General features: G+C 43.7%; 1 protein-coding gene across 5 annotated transcripts in view; it reads left to right on the forward strand.

Moving 5' to 3' along the window:
* Positions 1-4,088: 4,088 nt before the first annotated feature.
* MPPED2 (metallophosphoesterase domain containing 2) overlaps positions 4,089-22,301 on the forward strand; it is a 105,865-nt gene continuing 87,652 nt past the window's right edge. The window contains exons 1-2 of one of the 5 annotated variants that reach the window (XM_048307704.1): positions 4,089-4,196; positions 9,117-9,359. In XM_048307704.1, the coding sequence (XP_048163661.1) occupies positions 9,232-9,359 (128 nt within the window). In that variant the 5' untranslated portion in view covers positions 4,089-4,196; positions 9,117-9,231. The other 4 variants (XM_048307705.1, XM_048307706.1, XM_048307708.1 and 1 more) reach the window with 4 other exon arrangements.

A 22,301-nucleotide genomic window follows, 5' to 3' on the forward strand; every position in this document is an offset into this window, starting at 1 on the left:
ACAGGTTATGAAAATCCAAAGCCATGAGGTTTGGGTTTTTTTCAGCTTTTAGGATTCAATTAGCTACTAGTTCCAGTCTGCAACTTTGTTAAGAAGCTCTAAGAGCTAAAAAACCCAATTTGCAAAATTGGAATCCTGTTGTTTTGGATTTTTTTCTGTTTCTTTGTTGTTTATAAGTAAACAACCTTTTTTCCCGTTTGTTCGTTGTTTATAAGTAAACAACCTTTTTTCCCGGTTTTCTGTTGTTTTCATGTTGTTGGCCAGCATGCCAATGTTCTGCGACTTATGGCCTACAAGTGAAAGAAGAGAGCAATGGAGAACTTCAAATCTATCCAACTACATTCAGCAAATTTGGAATGCTGAGGGGCATGAAGCCTAAACGAATGCAGTTTTCTTCTGTAGTCTTCTGTTCCACAGTTAGGGAAGAATTTCTGCTTTAATGAGGGGAACAAGCCTGTTAAGATACAGTTTTTGGCAGAACTGCACTGGTCTGTGCTGACATATGGTGAATCCAGTGACTTTTACTGTAGATTGCTACCAGTGGCCATCCACTGGATCAAACTCTACTTTTGTAAAATCTTAAGAAATTAAAATATGCATTGTCTAGTACTGTTCCAGAATGTCCCAGTCTCTGCAGGCTGAAAGTGCAGTGAAAATGAGAATCCTTGGTGCTCTTGTCTTAAAACAGCTAAAAAATCCAGGATATTTGAACAACCCAAGCCCCCCTGATACTGTGTCCAGCAGAAAGGATAGTGTGAAACAGTGGCCTAACTCTTTCAGGAGCTGTAGCACACCCTGTGCCAGCCTCGGTCCTGCACTGCAGACTGGGGCACTGTATTGTGCCAGCACAAGCATTCACAACAGTGCTAGACTGGGGAACTGGTCTGCCTCAAAACCCCTTCTGACCTTTTGGAAGGAGCCTTTTTAAAAGCTGAATTTGTTCTTCATGTGTGGTTTGCATGTGTTTGAAAGGGTTTGTTGTTTTGGTTTGGTTTTAATTCCTTTCTGTGTAAAAGATCTCTCAAAAATCCTATTATTTAAGGAATGAGTGCTCAGAGGTGGACTTTAAATTATACTTTCTTGTACTGCTTTACAGATACTTAAGAAAGATTTTTCCTGAAGAGCAAAATTAGGTAGGTGTCTGTGGTTCAATGTGTCTGAACTACCCTGTGTGTGTCTCATAAGCTGTTAGCTCTGTCCTGTGCTTGGCAGAAACTGGAGGCAGAGATACCTATGAAATGTATTAAAGATGACATAATAGATTGTGAGGAATGTGTGTGCTTTTCTTGATACTACAGTGTTTTATAATTTTTGACATGCATCTCCTGAATCTGTACATTTGATGATGCTCACTTTGGATTTGTAAAAATGAAAAAATAAAATCCAGTGCCAGCTCTGAACATGACTAAATTTTCATGTATAACATATGCTTTTAGTGTTATAATAGGAAGTATTAAGGTAAAGAAAAAGTATTTGTTCACTGTTTTGAATTTCATCCAGCTAGAAAAATCAGTCCTGTGACACTCAAAATAAACATCTCAATTACTTTTTAGGTTTCTGAATTTATCTCTGAAATTCGCTTGTCAAGTGTGTATTAATAAATACATGTTCCAGCCATAATATAGATATTTTATTTTTGTGTACTTGCATTTTGATGCTGCTCTTGTGAATTAGAGAAGAAAGTCAACAGAATTCAACTCCTTTCCTCAGAAAACCCTTTAATCAATTTCAGTAAAATATTTTTTCCTTCTTCTAGCAGCTCTGGGGCGCGCACATTTCTAAAGTGAGTACCTCTTCGGAAAACATACTGAAAACACGTAGTTTGTAAAAGGGAAAAGTTCTGTTGTGTGCCCTTAACAGAAAATGTTTCAAATTTGTCAAGTCATATATTAACAACTATGCTCCTGATGACTGTATTACAGCTTGGTGTTGTTGCTGAGCAGGTAGTATTGTGGAAAAGATGTGACCTTAGAAGCAGGTTCCACTCTGGATTCATATAAGCAAAACCCCAGTACCACTAACTTTCAGGCCCCACGGCTTGCTGTGTACAAGGACTGGTGAGGCAGGTAAATGCTCATTTCAGTACCAGGGCACTGAGACACCAGGGTAATGTCTGATCTCTCACCAGCTACCAGAGAGAAGGTCTGTGATCTTCCTAATTCCCCGGCCAATCCCTTACGCAGGCTTCTACCCTGTTTCTCCCTCTGTGCTAGAAGCTCCTTTTTGTAGTGCCAGGGGCTCCAGATGTATAAGGACACAACTACAGGACAAGTCCTTCTGCTGTGATTGTGGAGAAGGGATGCAGCAAGTTCAGGGTCCAGCCTGCTTCCCCTCACCTCCCCCTCCATGTTTCTGGACTGAGGCTGGCTCTGGTACCAGGGATGCTATCCTGTTCTCCTTCTGCCCTCAGCTGCTCATCTCCCTCCCTGTCTAGTGCCAGCAGGAGAATTTGTGCAGTTGTGAAGTGGATTGGATGAGGAGACTGACCCACACCAAACCAGAATGTGTTTCCGTGGTGCTGAATGGATCGGTTTCCCAGGTGGGGTTCCCTGTTCTCACAAGAAGGCGAGTGCAGGGACTCAAGAGGGGGGAGTAGGCTGGATGCTGGATTGCTTATTTTACAGCTGTGTCAGAGTAAGTCAGCTAAAAATATTTGTGAAACTACGGCCTCAGACTCCATTCCAGGAAAAGTTTCCCTGGAAATGTTGCTTTGATTTGGTCAGGAGGACGACTCATCTGTGGGCCATTTTGTCTGAAACAGGAATCTTCCCTTGGTGGTTCATAGTCTTACTTCTATCAAAAGGGATAATGACAATACTAAAAAATCAGACTGAAAGGGTGAATTTGGAAAAAAAAGTCTTATGCCATTTAGTCTTTTTCAGATTGATTTTTCTTATTTTGCCATGTTGCTAAACAGGACAATCCATCCCAGTGGATTTCTGCCTGGCAATACAGGGGACCCTTCTCTTGGCTTTCAGCAACAAAGAAAAAACTGCCTACTTGCCATGCATATCTGAAGGTTGGCTAGAGTCAAAAGTACTTACTTAAAATATATAGATCACTAACTTACTATTAGAAGCCTGCTATTTATTTTCTGTCTGCTCGATTATTCAAAAATATTTGGGTTTTTTTTTCCTTTTCTCCTTTATTCCTTATTTATTTATTTATTATTTTATTTTTCTCCTCATTGTAATATGTTTTTGGAAGCCTCCCCTTCCATTTGCTGTCTTGAAAGTGAAAGAACAAACACGTCTAATCTTTACTTTGTTACTGTTGTGGCTGTTGACACAATTGCTGTGGATTTGGGGGGAGGGGGGAAAAAAAAGGGGAGGAAAAAAAAGACAACAGCCACGTCCCTGATTCTATCTTTCCATGGAAAAGCCCCAGTTACCCTAAGAAAGTGTTCGGCCTCAAAGGCGAACCCTGGTGTTTCTGGTCGCTGAGGTGAGTTTACCTACAAAGGAGCAGGGCACCGCATTAACACCCAGTGACGAAAGGTGCGGCAGAAGATGCGAAAACCTGTTTCGAGGATTTGGGGTTTTTAATTGTTGCTGTTGTTACTTATTTATTTTGTTATCTCTGTGGGCAGTGGACGAGCCGATCGGGGATGCGTGGTGTCTGGGGGAGCGAGCCGGGCGCTGCCCCTCGGCGGGGAGGGGGTCCCGGTGGGCTCCGGCTCTGCCCTGCCGCTCCCCGGCCGTGGCCGCCGGCACCCGCCGTGACCCGGGCAGAGCCGCGCTCCTGCCGGCCGCTCCAGCCGCCTCGGCGTGGGGAGGCTGTGCCACACTTGGGAAATGCAGCAGCGATCGCTCCCTTCCCTCCCTCCCTGCCCGGGGGGGTGAAGTGCGAGGCAGCGGGAGGAGCCGTGCGTGTGTGTGTGTGTGTGTGTGTGTGTGTGTGCGTGTGCGAGCAGCGCGCCGTGGCCGCCGTGTTTCCTGGTGCCTGCTCCCTGACCCCAGTGGCAGCCCCGATCACTGCACCGCGCCCGCCCTCGCCGCCGCCCCGCTGCCGCTCCCGCACCCGGAGCCAGAGCCGGACCCGGAGCCGGACCCAGGGCCGCCGCCGCCGCCGGGCGCCGCCGCGGGGTCGGGCGCAGGCTCTGCCCCGGCCGCGCCCCCGCAGCCCCATGGAGCGGCCCCGCTGCCCGCGCTGAAGGCATCCCCGACCCGCCCGCAGCGGCAGCCGGCGGAGGGAAGGTGAGCGGCCCCGGGCCGGTGTCGGGAGCAGCGGGGCACGGCGGGGGCAGCCGCGCACAAAGCGGCGGGTTAGAGGTGCCGTGTCATGGGCGAGAGCGGGCGGGGGGGGGGGGGGGGGGGGGGCGGGCAGGAGCTCCGGCGGAGGCGCCGGGTCCAGCCTCCCGCAAACAATAATGAGGATAAACCCGGCGGCCCGCGCTCCCGCCGCGACCGCCCGAGCCCGCCGGGTCGGGTCGGGTCGTGCCGGTGCGGCGGCAGCGGCGCTTCCCCGCAGCCGAGGCGGCGATGTCGGCGGCGCGGAGCGAGGCTGCCCTGCCCTGCTCCCCAGGCCGTGCCCCCGCTGCCCTCCGCCGCTGCCCGGCCGGGCGCAGGGGCGGCGGGGGGCTGGCGGCGCCGGGGGCGGCCTGGGGGCGGGGGCGGTGTGCGGGGCCGGCGCGGGGTCGGGGCGGGGGGCGCGGCGGCGGGGCCGGGAGGGTAGGCCGGGGAGCATTGTGCTGGCTGGGGCCAGCGGGCGGGCGGCAGCCGGCGGGCGCAGCGCCGAGCAGCCCGGCGGGCGCGGGGACGGGGCTGCCGGCGCGGAGGGACCGGGGGGATGTGGGCGAGGGGGGGGACACGCTGCAAAAGTAGGGAGGGAAAGGCGGGTTGGTTTGGCGTTCCCCGGCAGAGTTGCCCCTCGCCCTTTCGCCGGCAGAGAAGCCGCTCTGAAACCCTGATCCCGGAGGCCTCAGACACTTGGAACATTTGGAGGGGTTGGGGGCGCGGTGCGGGGGTCGGCACCGCCGGAATAAAAAGCAGCGGGCATCACCCCCCCCCCCCTCCCCCCCGCCCGGCCTCGCCGCGCTCGCCCGCGGCTGCTGTGGAGTTCATCGCATCCCTCCCTCCAGCATCCTCCCCCCCACAGCCATTTCGGTCCGTGGCAACTACGGGGACGGGGGCGGTGTGAACTTTGTGCGGCGCGGCACGTACGGCGCAGACAGGGCAGAAATGCCCCCCGGTGCCGCGGGGCGGGGGCAGGGCAGGGCAGGGGGCGCGGGGCGGGGGCTGCGGCACACGCCGGGACGGGGCCGCGCCGGAGCCATTGGCCACCCGGAGCCATCAATCACCGGGGGGCGAGCCCGGCGCCCCGCGGGGCCGCGGCCGGGGCGGCCCGGGAGCCGGCGGCGGGCGGAGGTGGGGAGCGGCCGGGAGCCCAGGTACCGGGGGTCGGCGGCGGGGAAACGGGACGGGGGAGTGTCGGGGTCCGGCCCCCCGCTGCCTCCGCCGCACTCGATGGGTAGCTGGAGCCCGGAGTTGTCCGCAAACTGCAGCGCAGCATCTCGGGGACTGTGGGGCCGCTGCCGAATCCCCGCGGGGCGCGGGGAGTGCACCGTGAGTGCCGAGGGCTCCGGGGGCTGAGGAGCCGGGCGGGTGCAGCGTGCCGTGTCGCTGTAACAGCGCCGGGATAGTGGATGTATCAACAGAAGGTGTTGACACGGGGTTAACCCTTCCCAGCTCCTGCCTTTCAGCGTTTTCTGCTACAGCCGGAGCCCAGCCAGAGGCAAATTTTTGAAATTCAGATGAGGAAGGCGTAAATATTTTATTTGGGGAAATGGGTTTCTCGCGTGCCTGCGTGTGCATGTCCGTACGCAGAGCTCGTGTGAGTGCGATGTAACGTTACATTTAAAATTACTTACCTGTACAGATTCCGTGGCAGTTTTTTGTCAGGGCAGCAGTGTACAGATTTACAATTAGCTGCACCTAAGTTTGGGTCAGCCCTGTTCCGAAAAAGTGCCGGTTTATACCTGTAACACGAGCAGATGTGTACAATGGCACATCTCCTGGCTTGCTGCCGGTACAAATCCACGCTGGAAAAGGATAACAGCCTGTATCGGGGAAAACCCAACATGCTGAAAAATCATCAGTTAGGTTTTTAATATAGTCATTCTTACTTAAAACTGCCTCGAAAGGTGTGGAGGATATTACACGTTGTTTTACTTGATAGATGGGAAAAGAATGCAACTTTTATTTTTTTGTACCCATCTCCTGTGTGTAACCTTCAAGTAGTGCTCGTAGTTGGAGAAAGAAGAATGGTAGTGATTCGAAGAAGTCTTCTTTAATTTCTTTTTTTAATCTTGGGACTAAAATACATTTGTTTTAAAGTTTTGAAATGTTCAGCTTCTTCTATTTTCTTCAGAGACGTTCACAGTAAAGAAGGTAATAATTAGATACTTGTGATAGTTGAGCTGTAGTACTCTATGGAGTACTAAATGGAAAGTAAGAGAATTGTCACAGAAGCCGGCTTCAAATTCTACTTTTTTTTTTTTTACCCCCAGTCTGGCATTTGCTGTTGAATTTCATTTTAAAAGGATGGTTTGTTCAGCTTTGTCTTAATTTGAGATTTATTTTTAAGATTAAAGATTAGAACAATGGGAAGCAATTGCAGCTTACACACTTATAGTCTTACTGAGAGTCAACTTAAGAGTATTTAATACAGCTGTTTAAGTATTCTCTTGTCATTTGTTTTATGCCAGTTAGTTGTAATTTCTTTCTGTAACATGGACTGTTATAAACATTGTAAAAAATGCTTATTATCTTTATGTATAATTCATTCTTATGAACAAATTAGATTTTTCTTCCATGAGTGAACTATAATATGAAATTTAATGTTCTGACCTTTCTTATGCTGGGTCGCTGAAAACAGTGTCATTTAGTTTTCCTGAAATCCCAAGCATATTTTTGTTGTTTTCTTAATGCATTGTTTTATGTTGTTGCTGTTAATTGCAGAAAAAAATAACATTACACATATAATTTTCACACTACTTCTTAATAGATACAGGCTCTAAAGTTCTTGCAGTGTAAAAGAAAAACTCTTAGGTTTTTTTTTTTCAGGAGCTCTGATGGCCAGCATTTTCGTTAATGACAGTCATTTCTTTGGCAGGAAGATGTTTTCATTTGTATTTACTTTTCAGTACAGGGCAATTATGCTGCTCTGTGTTGGGCACTCTTCGTAGTTTCTATCTCAAAAGAATTGCAGTGCTTGGAACAGGACTGCAGTTTGAAGCAGGTGTTGTGTTTTACTGTTATGCAAAATAACACTAAAATATAATTGTAAAGGAAATTCAGGAAACAGCTGCAAACTTGGTGTGATAACCACTACATTATGTGAGCAGTTGTTGCAGCATCTTACATCGCATCTAACACAGCAAAGACTTGTTTCAGCAAAGCTCACCGTTGCTTTTTTTTGGTGCTGAAACCTTGTTCTCACAAGAGAGGTCTGCTAGGTCTTACAGGGGAAGATCAGACCATAACCACAGTTACAATGCTGTAACCAACTAGTGAGTTTTTAAATTGGTGCTTTACATTTCATCTTCTTCTTTTTTTTTTTTTTTTAAGTATACTTTTTTCCTTCCAATGCTACAGAAGATGAAGGATAGAATCCAGTTACTGGAATGCAGGTTGCAGAATGTCTTAACCCAACTAACATATGGAAGCCTACATAGGCCTGAGGTGGTAAAATAGTAAAATAAATGGCCTATAGCAGGCCATCTGCCATTTGCAGAGCATTTTCATCATGCTTCATGCCAAACTGGAAATTAGTCTTTGTATTAAAAATATATTTTGAATACAAATCAAAGATTTCGAATGTTTAATGTTACACATGGCAAGCACATTTCTATCTGGGAGCTAGAGAAGTCCAGGAAAATTGCGCTGGAAAAATACTGCTTAGTCTGATGCTCAGGGCTCAAGTCATTTTCTTCTCTTTCCCATCTCTTTGTCTTCCCAGTAAGCACTGATTTACTTTTGTAAAACCTACTCCAGATATGAAAAGTCCACTCTTATATGTGGCAACTAAAGGGAGGAATATCGATGGATTCCGAGTGTCATGATTTCATGTAAGTCCTTGCAGCTAGCATAGCGTGTCCCAGCTGAGGAGGTGCCTCATAAATGGGGCTTTTAAAAAGTTGCTCATCTTGAAAGTATTCTTCGAACATCAGCTGATCAATTTTCACAGAGTCCCTCTGAAAGGAAGGCAGCTGAGGTATCCTCAGTTTATTGACTGAAGAAATCGAAGCTCAGATTTTGTGCAAGAAACTCAATGGAGCGTGTTTGGGAGATTTCTGGCTATTGGGTTATGCTAATATTACAGTACGCATCCAGTCCTAAAGCAAAATATGTTTAAGAGCACTCTGAAGAAGTGAAAGATAGGGAAGCATAGAGAGGGAAGAGCCTATTTCTTTCATCTTATGCAGAAGTATTTATGCGTAAAATCATGCTTAAGTCTGTCAGATAAATCATTACTGTCTGGTAACAGTGAATCCAAGCCAGTTTCAATGCTAGTGAGCTATAATATGGATATTTTGTTAACATTGCCTAGATACTTGCCTTTCTTTGGACAAATAAATACTTTGATTCAGAGGTATTTGGGTGTACCTTTTGCTATGCAATTGTAACATGTTCTTTACATCAGTTTCTTGTAAATCTCTCCGTTGTTACTCGGTGTTCTAAAGCTACAACAGCACCTTGAAAACAAGTGTGCATATTTGTGGAAAGTCATTTGTCCTTCAGGAAACTGGGTCCACTTGTGAATTTTTGTGGTTGCAATTAATATAAGATTTTTTAAAAATAAAGGATATGAAATGGGGAGTATTTAACTGGAGCATTCAACAGAGATATTTTATTCCCCCTTCCCCCATCCCCTGAAGATAAAGTGTTACTTTAAGCATTCATCTTTGGATGTGTCTAATGATGATGGAGTTGGATGATGAGGTCATTAAAAAAAAAAAAAGTGAATTGTAATGCTTAGAGAAGGTGATGGGTACATCAAGAATACAGAAAAGATCTCAGATCTGAATGGAAATCAGGACAGCGTAGAGTAATAGGTCTGTGTATGTTTACATCTCATGGCTTATAGCAGCATGTGCTGTCTTTCTCTCCTGGCAGAGGTCACAGAGTTGATGCGGAGCTGCTGGGAATCAGGAGCGGCCCGGACCACAATGCCCTACCCTGCTCCTGGCCTTGGGAAGTTGTGAGCTGCTCATGTCCATAAGGAGGAAGGATGGCTCATGGAATTCCTTCACAAGGCAAAGTTACCATAACGGTGGATGAATACAGCTCCAACCCAACGCAGGCGTTTACACACTACAACATCAATCAGAGCCGGTTCCAGCCTCCACATGTGCATATGTGAGTATTCCCGACCTGTGTGCCTGCCTGCGTGCCTGCTGTGTGCCTGCCTGTGCTGAGACAGAGGACTGCTGCTCAAGGAGTGGGTTGAAAGCTGAGACATTTGGTTAGTTAGTCATTGAAGCTAAAAGGCAAAATGGTTATCGGGTCTCTTACTCGGTGTGTCTGAGGACTGAGAAGCTGCTTCATCCTCTCCTGGAGGTGGCCGTGGCTGGGGCTCGGTGCCACCACCTCGGTGGAACTCGCCCCATGTTCTCAAGCTTGTCACTTTACTGATCTCCCTTTAACTCGCCTGAGGGACCCATTGCTTTAAAATTTAAGCTCCCTTCCCCCAGCGCTTACACTCAGCTGCGAAATAGGCCTAATTGGGACTAATTGTCCCCCCTGATCAGTGAATCCTTTGTCCTCCTGGTTGCGAGTGGAACGTGTGCCGCATTCCACATTCCATTCGCAACCTGCCGCACAAAGGAGTCGGGGGCTGCCCTCTAGTTTCTCCGAAGAACTACAAATACTCTCTTTAAACAACAGCCCTGGTCCGAACCAACAAAACCATGGGAAGTGGGGAGCTGGAGGTTCCTTCCCTCACCTTGTTATTCCTGGTATTGTGGCACCCAGGGTCGCTGTGCCCGCAGCACCTAGGCACAATGGGCTGCTTGCTTAGCAAAGAGCTAACTACCAGTTTCAACTCTGAATTTCCTTCCCATTGTATAGTTGGGTTTGATCTTTATCGGTTATTTATGTGAAGGTTCTTTTTCTTTTAGCATTAATAGACTGAAAAGCACGTGAAGCTAAAACAAAGCCGACATCTCTTGACATCCTGAGAGCCATTGTTAGGCAGGATTTTGAACCATGTCACACTATTGAATTTAATAAGGATTTTGCATAATAAGGGGGGAAAGTTGTATGGTACTTCATTGCATTTTTGTTATGTAGAAGCCTGCCGGAAGAGTCACAATGTAGGAGTTCAGCACCTTCTAATAGGATTTCATGTGGTTACAATGTTCCTAAAGGCAACTTCAGGAAGGATGCTGAAGAGTGTCTGTCGTGCATGTGACTGACTTTTCAAGGTGAAAAACTTTCCATTAATTACATTTGATTTGATTTATTACTACCACGATGATGTAACTTTGATTTTAGAAACATTTCCATGTCTTGATGCACTTTTCAGACCTTCCGTCAGCAAATTTCTGTTGCATGTTTTGCACTCCAGGCTGTGCTTCTGACTGACATTAAGTACAAATCTTATTTAGAGAATGAATTCAAAGCAAACAAAAGAAAATCAGAAAGCAGTTTTAAATAACCCCTTCCTATTGACACTGACTTCAATGGGAGCTGAATTTAGGACTAAGTATGGTGTTCAATGCTGTAAAAATTGTTCATGTTTTGTTTAAAAATCTCACAAACATTTATATAGGCACTCCTCTAAGGGACAGTGTATCTCTTAAATGATACTAACTTGATGGATGTCTTGAAAGACACTTTTCTTCTTTCAAAAAATTGTGTAGTTGAGATAAAAACTGAAACATCAAAGTACAGTACAGTGACAGTATTTTAAATAATTTTTAACTTAAATTCTGCAACTTTCTTAAAATTAGAAATTTTGTTTTAGCAGAGGCTGTGGCACATGAAAGGGAGATCAACATTTAGAAAAATTGGAAATTAATTAGTCTCAGATTCACAGAGGAAGCAGAGACAGCAATGCTCAAGTGCAGGAGGCGAGTTCAGGTATAGTCTGGATAGCAAATGATGGGTTTTAGAAAACCTGTTGAGAAAGAAAAGACAGGATCCTACCAGGTGGGTAGAGGAAAGCAAGGAAGTGAAGATATGGGTATGCTGAGGGTTTGTGTGATGTAAGAACAGTGACATTGTTTCTGGAAAGGGGAGACTGGATTATGTGGTAGCTTCAGATGGAGTCTGTATTTGTCTTTTCAATGTATTGTAATGGAAGTTTTGTGTGTTTTTCTGAAAGAGGTTGTCATCAAGTGAGAAATCTGAACAGAAAATTGGTAAAAGCAGTATTAACAAAGAAACCATGATCTCTTTACCTTGTTATATCTCTGTTAGTGCCACGTTGCTGCTGCCGCCAGGATTGATTTGATTTGGTTTTACAGTCTGCTTTTCTTTGTTGCTGTCTTCTAAAGTAATGCATGTGTCTGGTTTGCTGGTTTCTTTTTCTGTTTTGTGGTTTGCCTGTTTTTTTTTTTTTTCCTAAGAGGGAATTTGAAGAGGCTTTATTCCCTAGTGAAAAATTTATTTTAAAAATCATGGGATGAAGAGAAATGAGTAAAGCAACATGGGAACTGAATTTTGTGACATGTGTGTGAATAGCAGGGCAATTATTGCTGCAGGACCCTGCTGCATGCCATAAATCAGTAGCTGGGTGCAGCTTAAGGACAGTGTTCTTTGCTAAAGAAAATACTGGTTTTAGAAGTAATTTCTTTATGGTTATGCATCTTCATGTGCAAAGGTGAGAACTGGGTTCTTGGCCTACACTGACCCATTTACAAGTTCTCATATCCTTTGGGCCTAACTCTGATTTCACACAGAGTAAAGGAGAGTCCATGCAATATCACCAGCATAAATCTGGTGAGTAAGGCACTACTGCCAGTACTCTGCTTGTTCATGGGCTTTTTCTCCCACTTTCATTTTGTGCCTTTCATGTGACAGTGTCGTGTAGTTCAATCAGCTGCGATACAGTTATCTTTATACATATTTTTATACCAGCACTCCTTAGTCAATTTGTTTAAGTGTACTGTCAGGTAAACAGCAGTTTATTTATTACAGCTCCTTTTGCTTGGGCTGGCAGCAACAGCAGTTTTGCCAGTATAACTTTTGAATCAGTTTGTCCAGCCTTTTTATTTTATTTCTTGACTAATTAATGTCTGAACAGGTATTCTAAAGACAATTTTTGCTGCACAGTTGTTTTGCATAAAGGGATGTAATTTTAAATATTATTTTGTCATCTTGAAGCAATGTTCCCACCCACAGGTTTCACTTGCTTTCTGAATGTTATAAAGCGTTTGTATTTGAGTGCTTTGTCCAATTAATGTTTACTTTCACTTAGTTTTAATTAACTGCATCACCTTAGTTCCCTGCTTTCAAGGACAGCTGCAAAATAATAAATAACAACTATAATATGCTCCCCTGTGCTTCATGTTGATTATTATTCTTCTGAAAGTTTTCATACTTTCAATTTTTTTTTTTTTCAAGAATTGTGACTTAAAGAAGTCACAATTCTTGAAGTGCTTCTTGCTCCTTAGGTGTATAAGCGTGTGTTTCAGGGGCTTTTTTTTGCGGGGGGGGGGGGGTGGGGGGGGTGGGGTGTGTTTGTTTGTTTGTTTTTTAAAACCAAACCAGCTTTTAAACCTGTTTAGACTTTTGAGATATTCTGTATGAGGCTGCTAGCAGTGGTACCAACAATACCAGTGAGCAGCAGTAGGATGCAGCCTGGGGACAAATTCAAACGAAAAACTACTTACTTACGTTTCAACCAGACAGAAGAATCTTCCTGTTTAGGAACAACACCCCATTTACTTGCAGAGGGAAAAAAAAGGGAAGAGTGTAATAAACCTTGTGTATCTGTTAGGCCTGTCCAAAGGGGCATTTTCCATATCTGGTGAGGATGAGGGAGTTTTGTGAAGATAAAACAGCTGTAGCCTGAGCTGCTGCAGGCTGAGCCTGTTAGAGGAGTTCATTAGGTTTCCTCTGGTCTCACCAACATGGCTTGGTGGCTTGTTTTTAGGGTAGTTTGAATGCATGTTAAAACTCTGTTGTGGTTTAAATTCAGTAGTAGGGGAGTAGAAAGATAGAGGCTTCTGTGCCAGAGCAAAAGTCTTCTAAATAAGTTTATTCATACCTGGAGATACATTTTTCAATCTGTAACTATATAATTTTACTGCCTTTTCTGTACTAGAGCAATCCCCCATGTGAATATTCTTATTTTAAAACACAGAGTATAAGCAGAGCTTTATATTGGTAGAAATATATGTATGGTTGAACAAAGTACGTAAATGTCTGTGTGTAAATGTGTATATATAATAATAGTAGTAAAATAAAAACACAGCTATTTGATCATAGAAGAAAAAACTTTCAACTGTGATGAAGCCTTACCTTGTTAAAACCCAGAGATCTTATTAGACTACTAACCTTGAGAGGGAGGAGGATCTTGCTTTCTTTTTTTTCTTGGGGAAACCATCCTGCATTTAATGGGCTTTATAAACTCCCACTGAGATTAGTGGGAAATCATGCATTTGATTTGCAATATTCTCGATTTTTGTTTCATGTAAGGTGTGTAATATTTAGGGGGAGGGGAAAAGAGTTGTCATTAGCAGTATATGAACTCATTTGACATTTACAGAAAAGTGGAGTTGGTATATGTAATATTACTGGTTGAGATAATAAGAGATTCAGTCTTACACCAGTCAGCTGTGCCTCGTGTGACTGGGCAGGATGTTTCAGCTGATGCTGATGTGACAGAGTTGTGGTTTTGCTGGAAATTGTTGCTCTGGCCATTAATAACACTTTTTTTTTTTTTTTTTTTTTTTTTTTTTTTTTTTTTTTACAAAAGCATACACAGTCCATGACCACCCAGGTTTCTTTTCACTACTTATTTTTCCAAATAAATAAATAAACCAGTACTCTCTGAAACAATCAAGTGACATTAATGCTCCGGCTGTGAAAACAGGAATACTTTGAATGAGTGTGCTTAAAACTCGAGCGTTACTTTCTGACACAGGGATTTTTTTCCTGGGGTCACAGCTCACAATCAGCTTACCTTGGTGCAGGTTTAGTCTCCTTTCCCTGGCTGGTCCCTCACTGACTGCAGCAGTTCCCAGCCCGGTGTGTGAAGGAAAACAAACCTGTTTTTCTTTAGCCAAGAGCAGGAGCCTTTCAGCAGCTGCCCCGAGGCAGCTGAGCTCTCCCTGCAGTGCCTGGTGGGGATTCCAGCTGAATACGGGCAGGGAGACAGTGGAGGTGAAAACCCTTACAACTGTCCCGAAATAAACAGTCCCCCACTCCAGAAGAGGGCCAGGAACTGGTGGTGTTTTGTGGTCTTTCTGCCACAGAACAACGGAAGCCGTGTGGCAAGGATGCCAATTTTAATTGTCATTAAGAAAACTCTCTTACTGGTGCCTGTGCATGTCTGTGTGAGTGAGGATCTCTACCACCTCACTGATTTTACATTGTTCAAAGTTATTTGTGCAAAAATCTAAGCATCACATAAGTTCTTAACTTAAATTTTACATGTAAAATGAAAATAACTTTTTAAAGAAGCTACGCTTAGAGCCTTTTGGGATGCTGGAGGGTGGAGCATACTCAAAGTGTCCATACAGTGGTGATGTAAGGCTCAGGAACTACAGTTTTGTAATTAAAATTCAAATTTAGGCCCCTTGTATTGTGTTTATACAGTGCAGTCATAATATGCTAAGCACTCTTGAAAAATTGATTAAATTTCTGACCTTTCTTTTTGTCATTGTAAAAAGGAATAATACCAAGCTACCTTTAAAAAAATGGTCCGACGTCCCTGGAAGGCTAATGCTGTAAAAGTGCCAATATTATTATTGTTATAAATGTAGGATAGGTTTAAAATAATTTTTTGCCACCATTGCCCTATTATTACTGTCTTTCCACATTGCCCTGCCCTGAGATGGAAGCCAGGTCTGGTTTCAATTGGTGATAAACCCTTTACCTCTTGTGTTGGTGGGATCAGGCTGCCAGAGCAGTCTCTGCCTATCAAAATCAATCCATCAGTCCCTCAGTGTGAGGTATCAGCCTTCTGCAGCTCCCACGTGTTGTCTGAATGAGAAAAGCTGTGCCTGGAGGTTGCTCACAGGGCTGGAAGGGGGGAAGATCCCTGAGATAAAGAAAGGCTTCAGCGCTGAACCTGCTGCTCCCCAGCTGCTCCTTCCTGCCCCTGTGCCACACGCTCTGCCACCTCCCCAGGAGCGCTGGCAGAGCCTTTTGGAGGCTGCTGTATGGACTGTGACGCTGGAACAGTCCAGGTTAGAAATGTCCATGTAGTCGTGTGGGGTTTTTGGTTGGTTGTGGGGGGTTTTTTTGGTTTGTTGGGTTTTTTTTTTTCTAATGAGCTACTTGCAGTGATCTGTCTTGGTGTAGCCTCACCAGTAGAGGGTCACAGAGGTGGCCAGCACAGGGAGCTGGCACTATGCTTACTGGTCCACCAGTGGGCAAGGATAGAAGGAGGGGGATATTTGTTCACCTTTCTTGCAGAAATAAGACTACATGAAGATTTTCATTGTGAAAATGTGCTGTTAAAACATCTTGTAGAGTCAGTCTGGCTGCTGTTGGTAAACCCTGAGAGGGAGAAAAAGAAAAAGGTTTTTGTGTTCATGTGTGTTGGTGTTCTTTTGAGCTGTATTAATCATGCAGAGGAGTCTTTGGGTGACAAACACTCTATCTGTAAGGCCCCATCTCAGTAGCTGAGGACTATAAAAGAAAATTTTCATTACACGGTCTGATTCTACACCATAGTGTTACCTGTATGGTTCATTTAGTGGTCAGCCATACTGAGACACAGTTGATCTGCATTTTCATGTTTATGTGCAACACACGGTGTATTCTTACCTTGTGGGAGATGTGTGATGGGATCTGACCAGGAATGCTTTTTGCAGCAGTGGCTCCTGCCACAGTACCTTGTGCTGGAGGGAGGCTGCTCACCAAGGAAGCTCTTTGCTGTGAAGTAGTTAGACAAAAAAGATGGATATATGTTGCAATCAGGATGTTGTACTGTCACTGGAAACTTGTTAATTTCTTTTTTTAAAATATCAGGGCGGTAGGGATATTGTTGTGGAAGCAGCAGATTCTTGCTTTTATTTAGTGCTTGAAGGGTGAGAATACAATCTGTCCTGTGAAACAACTTCTAGAGCATAGATTTCCAAACAGAGAGTTAATAACTAAATTTGCAGGTCCCACGCTGCTATCCATTGGAGAATTTTTGGCTCATGGTTTTCTCCTAGTGGCAGGATGAGGCCGGTCTCCCCTGACAGCAGTGATGAGGGAGCCTGTTCCTTTTCCCTGTAACACATGGCTATTCCAAGGAAAGTGCTGCAGCTACCTATCACACATCTTATTCTTTTCTTTTACAAACCCTTGCTAGAATTTTTTGTTAGACAAATAAGCAAAAGAAAAGCCCTATAAACAATGTGAGTTTAGATGTCTATGTTATGTGTTAAATTATTATATGCAGCTAGCTTATGTTTGATGCAAGACTATTTCAGAAGTGATCAAGTGTTGGTCATGGACATTGATTTTTGTACTCAATGTTGGCATGTTAATTTCTTGAGTTTACATTTCTGATCTTGAGCTCCCAGAGGTGGAAGTCAGTAATTTCAGAGTCAGTGGCCTAACATGTATCCATGGAAAAATTCAGAAATGGAGGGCTAGTGTGTCTCCTCCCTAAAGGAACACTGGAACAGTTTCGTTTTGAATTCTGTACAATGCCATGATGTAACTTGAGAAAATAAATGCTTCTAGGCATAGCAGAAGTACAGTAAGGCAGGGAGATGCCTTTAAAAGTTGCATCTCTGAACAGTGGCCTTGTAAAGTTACTGCTGGGAAGGCACAGCCCAGTCTGCTGCTGGGGTTACCTGCATCCCCTCCAGTGATATGTGCCGGCAGGGAGAGGGGAGTGCCAGTGCTGGGTAGGAAGTGCCCTCGGTCTTGCATGGGAAAATCATTCACTTCATAACTCACACCAGGTTTTCCCGAGTCCCTAGAGTGGATTTTCCAGCAAGTTGTGAGTTTTGGTCCTTGGAGCAATGACTTCTTGTTTCCAGTGGTTTGAATCATACTTGGCACATGCAGCTGTAGTTTTATGGACTTCATCGAGGTTGTTTCTGCTTGCAGAGGGCCTGATACGGCTCTCAGGTCTTCTCTGCACCGTGAATGTGCAGAGCAGCACAAAAGAGAGGAAGGAGCTAAGGCTGTGTGTGTATATACACACACATACTTCACAGCAGATATTTCAGAAGATGCAAACAGCTTGTTTGATGGGATTTGGAAGTTCAAGTCTTACCCATTTACTTTCGGTTTTGATGTGGGCCATTAAGGTTGCAATTTTTAGATTGTGTATTGTAGAGGGCAAGTTTTGTGTTACTGTGTGGTTGTTTTTAATTATGAGGAAGCTGTGGCTGAATTATGGACTTGTTTAAGTTGAATTATCAACTCCAGCTATTAATCTAGCACTGCCAAATCCACCACAATATAAGCCAATATATTAACTGCTAAAGAAATTTTTAAAAAACCCAGCAAATTAAGATCACATAAAATAAAACAGCAAACGTGTGCATTTAAAACACTGAAGTCAAACCAATTCTGTCCTGTAGTAAATGTGACTAGACTTCATTTAATGGTTTTGATTTTGCTGCCTTTTTCAAAGAAAAAGTTAGGGTAGGATAATCTTGCACCCAGTAACATTCCGGGAGTAGTACCAAGTGGTTGGAGCAGAAAACGGGCAAGTCTGGATTCCAAACAATAAAGTTTAGATACCTGGCATTGCAGTCATTTTATTTATCTCCTGAAGAGTTGACCATAAAGCTTGGTCATAACCTCGATAAACCTGGAGATTTCTCCCAGCACACGAGCTGTATGTATCCTGCAGGATCTGCTGCTCTTGGCTGTCACTAAGTGCTGGTGGATGAGCAGTGCTGCTGCTGCTGCTGAAGCCTTTGGAGTGGGGCAGAGAGGATGGCTGGAGAGCAGGTCAGCTCATAATCCCCAAATACACGTGTCCACTTCATAACTGATGGATAAGACCCATTTTATTTCTGCTATCAACAGAGTTCACCTGTGTACTCTCCACTGATAGGGAGATGCTTGCCCCTATTTTTATATGTCCTATTTTATAATGGGCCTATTTTCTAAATTTAAATTGTTATGTTGAGGGGAGTAACAAAATCTAACTGTCTCCTGTTTTTACCAAAAGTTTATTTAAATTACTGGGCTTTGTCTTGCAGGACTTGTTTTTGTCACAGGTTGTGGATTTCATATTCCCAGCCCCTCTGTTCCTTTCATCCTGCCTGACATTAGGGCTGCAGAGATTCTGCTGGACAGGGAAAAAACAGCACCAGAGGCTTCCTTGCAGCAAAGTCTCCACTTACTGTACTGGGCATTAGCTTATATCCAGCACATTAGACTTAAAAGCACAGAGCCATTAAGTGTAGCGCTCCCTTCCCAGGAGGGCAGCAGATGGAGAGAGGATGGGGGAGGGAAGGAGAAAGGAGCGTGATAGAGGGACTTGATCTGATGTATTTGTAAGCTAGGAAACTTGCTATTTACCACGTTTACAATTTCTCTGGTAAAAGGAATTGAGTGTAGTGACTGTGAACAGGAAGGTCAGCACATTACTCCTAAATGTTTAGCTATTGCATCAGTTTATGGGAAGGAAAAGGTGCTAGTCCAGTATATCTTCCCTCCTGTTCCTTTTATATAGGGAGCACAAAGAAAAAAGTCATTACTTTTTAATTACTCTAGGCTTCTTTGTTTCTTAAGGCACATTCGCTTCTGGCCAGCAGTGAGCATTAACAATGGGTTATTTGCTTTCCTGTGAAGGGTGAAGTAGTAGTTTTGGGGAAAATTATGTTCAGAATTAGAATTTCATGTAGTCCAGCATATTTAATACATAGGAGCCTTGTCCTATACTTATAAAATGCAGGGATTAGTGACATCATTGTTGCTTCCAATGGGACAGGACCTGTCACTTAAAAATGCCAGGTTAAGTGGCTCCCTCGGTTTTAAGCAATGATCCTTTCAAAGACTTCCTTTCTCTGGTTGTTAGCAATGTACATATAAGATTATGATAATTGACAGATATTAAGGAAGAGGGAAATTTCTTCTGTGTGATGTGTTTATTTTGTAAGTTTAAAGTCATCCAGGCATTCACTTTTCCTCTTGGAAGGGAGTGAATAAATTAAAACTAAATAAATACATGATTATACATGAAAAAAATTATATATAGCCCAGGTGTAATCTTTCAATTACTTGAAAGTTTTTATATATAATTGTTTCATTTTGATTATATCTCTCTTGACATTAGTTTGATTTTCCATCATCTTGTTTGTTAAACAGGGATGTTTGCAGCTTTGACAGGAAGGCATGTTTGCAAGAAGAATTAATTTTGTTCTGCTCTCATTGCTATTCTCTACCTTGAAAGTTTCCACTTACGTACCCTCTTTGGGTTTTTGAGAGAGTTATGATTCATATTGTAACTTCTTTTGGAGGTTATTTTAATTGTTTGCATAAAGTTCTTAAGACAGTTTTTCTCCTAGAAATATATAATGAGACTGCACAGATCAAATGCTGTAATAGGAGTTTCAAACACCCTCTGAGAATTAAAATGCTGATGGTAATCCTTGGGGTGGTATATGATTTTTTTCCCCTCCTTATTTTATCTCCACTGTGACCTTTGGTGGTGTTCTGCTCAGCTACTCTGCATGGCTGCTTTCTGAGGGCGCTGCTGTGTTAATGGAAGGATCACACACACTACTCCTCTCAGAACCTGATACATCATCTTGGCAGCAAAACAGAGACCTTTAATGTGTGGGGTTTTCATTTGTTGTTAGTTATCTATCACCATGAGTTCTATGCCTGCAAGAAGACAGGTTGGTTTAAAAATGTATAAATGTAGAATGGAGACTTCATTTTCTTTGAGTGAGAATAGAAAGGAAATCCCTGGTCTCAAGGAATTAAAATGGTCTGTATTTAGGGGGATTTTGTTTTGTGTTCTGGCTCATTCATTTTAGATATCATTATTACAGAGCATATTTTCCTGAAAAGAATCCTTGCATCCAGTCTAGATTGTCAAGAGAAATATCAATTGAAGTTGAAACTTAATTTTGGATCACCTGGCTTCCTTGATAGTCAGTTCATGCCATCATTTCATACTGTCACTATTTTCAGTCAGTGTTCCTCTCAGAAGCTTTTTAAGATGCTATTCTACAGAATGAGAAAGACCTCTTGTGAATCATCTCATTCAGTGAAGAGTTAAAACACTGTTTTATGAAACACATAGAGCCAGGAGGTTGGTAGAGTTTTTTTATTAATTAGTTCCAATTAAATGGGGTCCTATAGAAGATTTGGAATAAGATGTGGCAATTTTCTGTATATCTGTCTGTAAAGAGACAGCGCCAGGTCCAGACAATTATACAATAAAATGCAGGAGGAATGTACTGGAGATGACCAACACAGAATAAATGGAAGCTGAGAAATGTATAAATGATCTCAAATCCCCAGAAATAACCGGACTGAAGATGTTGGCTTGAGGTGTGCTGGGACACAGCACGCCTTGCACCCGCAGCCGTATTTACTTTGTTACGGTTTTACTGCTGCATATGTGTTTAAAGACGTTCCTGCCCTAGCGTGAAGCGCAGCAGTGTGATACATATCGCAGTATTGCTGTGGTGGCAGTGTTGGAATCTGTCTTTTGTGTTTGCATGTGTCTTACTATTTACCTAACAAAAAGGTTTTTTAGATTTTGAACTTCCAGACTTGTGCCTTGTAGTTGTTTGCACGGAAGCGTGGCCATGCTTGTTGTTTATAGGAATTAAAGCACAATTCTTTCTGGTATTTTGTTGTTTTATGGGGGTGTTTTGTTTTGTTTTGTTTTTTTAAGGCACCAAACAGCTGTCAGTGGGGTAGAATTTCTATTTGTTTAGTGTGTTATTAGATAATGAGCTCTAAATGAAAAATCAGGCATCCTGCTATTTGTCCTCTGAGTCATCTAATCTTAAACAACATGCTCTGCAGTCATACAGCATGGACAGTGCTGACAGGTATGTTCAAAGAATTTATGGGGTTTTTTTTCCCCCCCTCTCTATCTTCCAAACAGGAAAAGACAGAAAATTAAGAGTTAAAATGTTCATTCTTTGATGGTATAACTAAAGTAATATGTTTCAGCTACATGGGGAGCTGCTGGAGTGGCCAACCTTCTGATTTTAGCACCCTCCCAAAAGTTGTTCTCCTGCAGAAGAAACAGTTGAATGGAGCATGAAAAAGTTTCTTGAACTGCCTCAGTTTGTCCTTAGTTTACTTGAATACTTTGACCTGCAGCAGTGATAATCAAGAACCATGGTATATGGATGGCTATATCTGGGAGAAGTATAGAAGAGAGAGTAAAATCTAGGCTGTCCTTATTTGATTTGTTGCCAAGTGTGTGTCAGTGCCCTGGCCCAAAGTGGGCAATGACACTTGCTAGCAGCACTGCTCCGGGGACTCACCTACCAAAGGTACGTCAGGCAGCATTTAAACAAATGTTCTTAAATGTTTATCCAGCTTTTGCAGTCATTTTTGGTCCAGTACTGTAGAAGGGTTGTGTCATTACGGATGTGGTGCCTCGTGTTCTGTGAGCGTGACAGGGTTAAGGTCTGTTCCCTGTGAACATTGTGTTTCCCCCACTGCCAGGTTTTGATAGCTGTACCACAGCATGTTGTAGTTGTAGGAGGTGTTGTGGCTACTGCATTAGTTACAACTTGAGATTTTAGTGATGTTGGTTCAATGGTTCTTGCAGATCTCTTAACTGAAAGGGCTTTTGAGAACAGGTGGGTGTAGTCTTAAAGCTACACAGGGCACAGCAAAAATCTTTTCCTATTTGCCTTACTTATGCTGCTGCCTGTATTTTTGAAATCCATTGCAGAGCTACACTTGTATTTTCTCTGGGGAGCCTTATGACTGTGGTTTGGATGTGTCTTCCTCAGTGTGTGATACGGCTGCCAATTGACCTGGCAGCTCTAATCAAGTTAGGAGGTCAACTGTACAAAGGAAAAAGGAACCACATTCATTAACCCCCATGTATCTTTTGGTATTTAGTAAAGGTGGAATGGGTAATTACAGAAAATACTTGAAACTAAATTGAGGCGTTTTGGTAGGTACTTCCCCCACTGTGAGAATCTGACTTTGCGATGGCACGGGAGGACACCAGTCCACATG

Source organism: Corvus hawaiiensis, chromosome 6 (assembly GCF_020740725.1).
Source record: "Corvus hawaiiensis isolate bCorHaw1 chromosome 6, bCorHaw1.pri.cur, whole genome shotgun sequence".
NCBI lineage: Eukaryota > Metazoa > Chordata > Aves > Passeriformes > Corvidae > Corvus > Corvus hawaiiensis.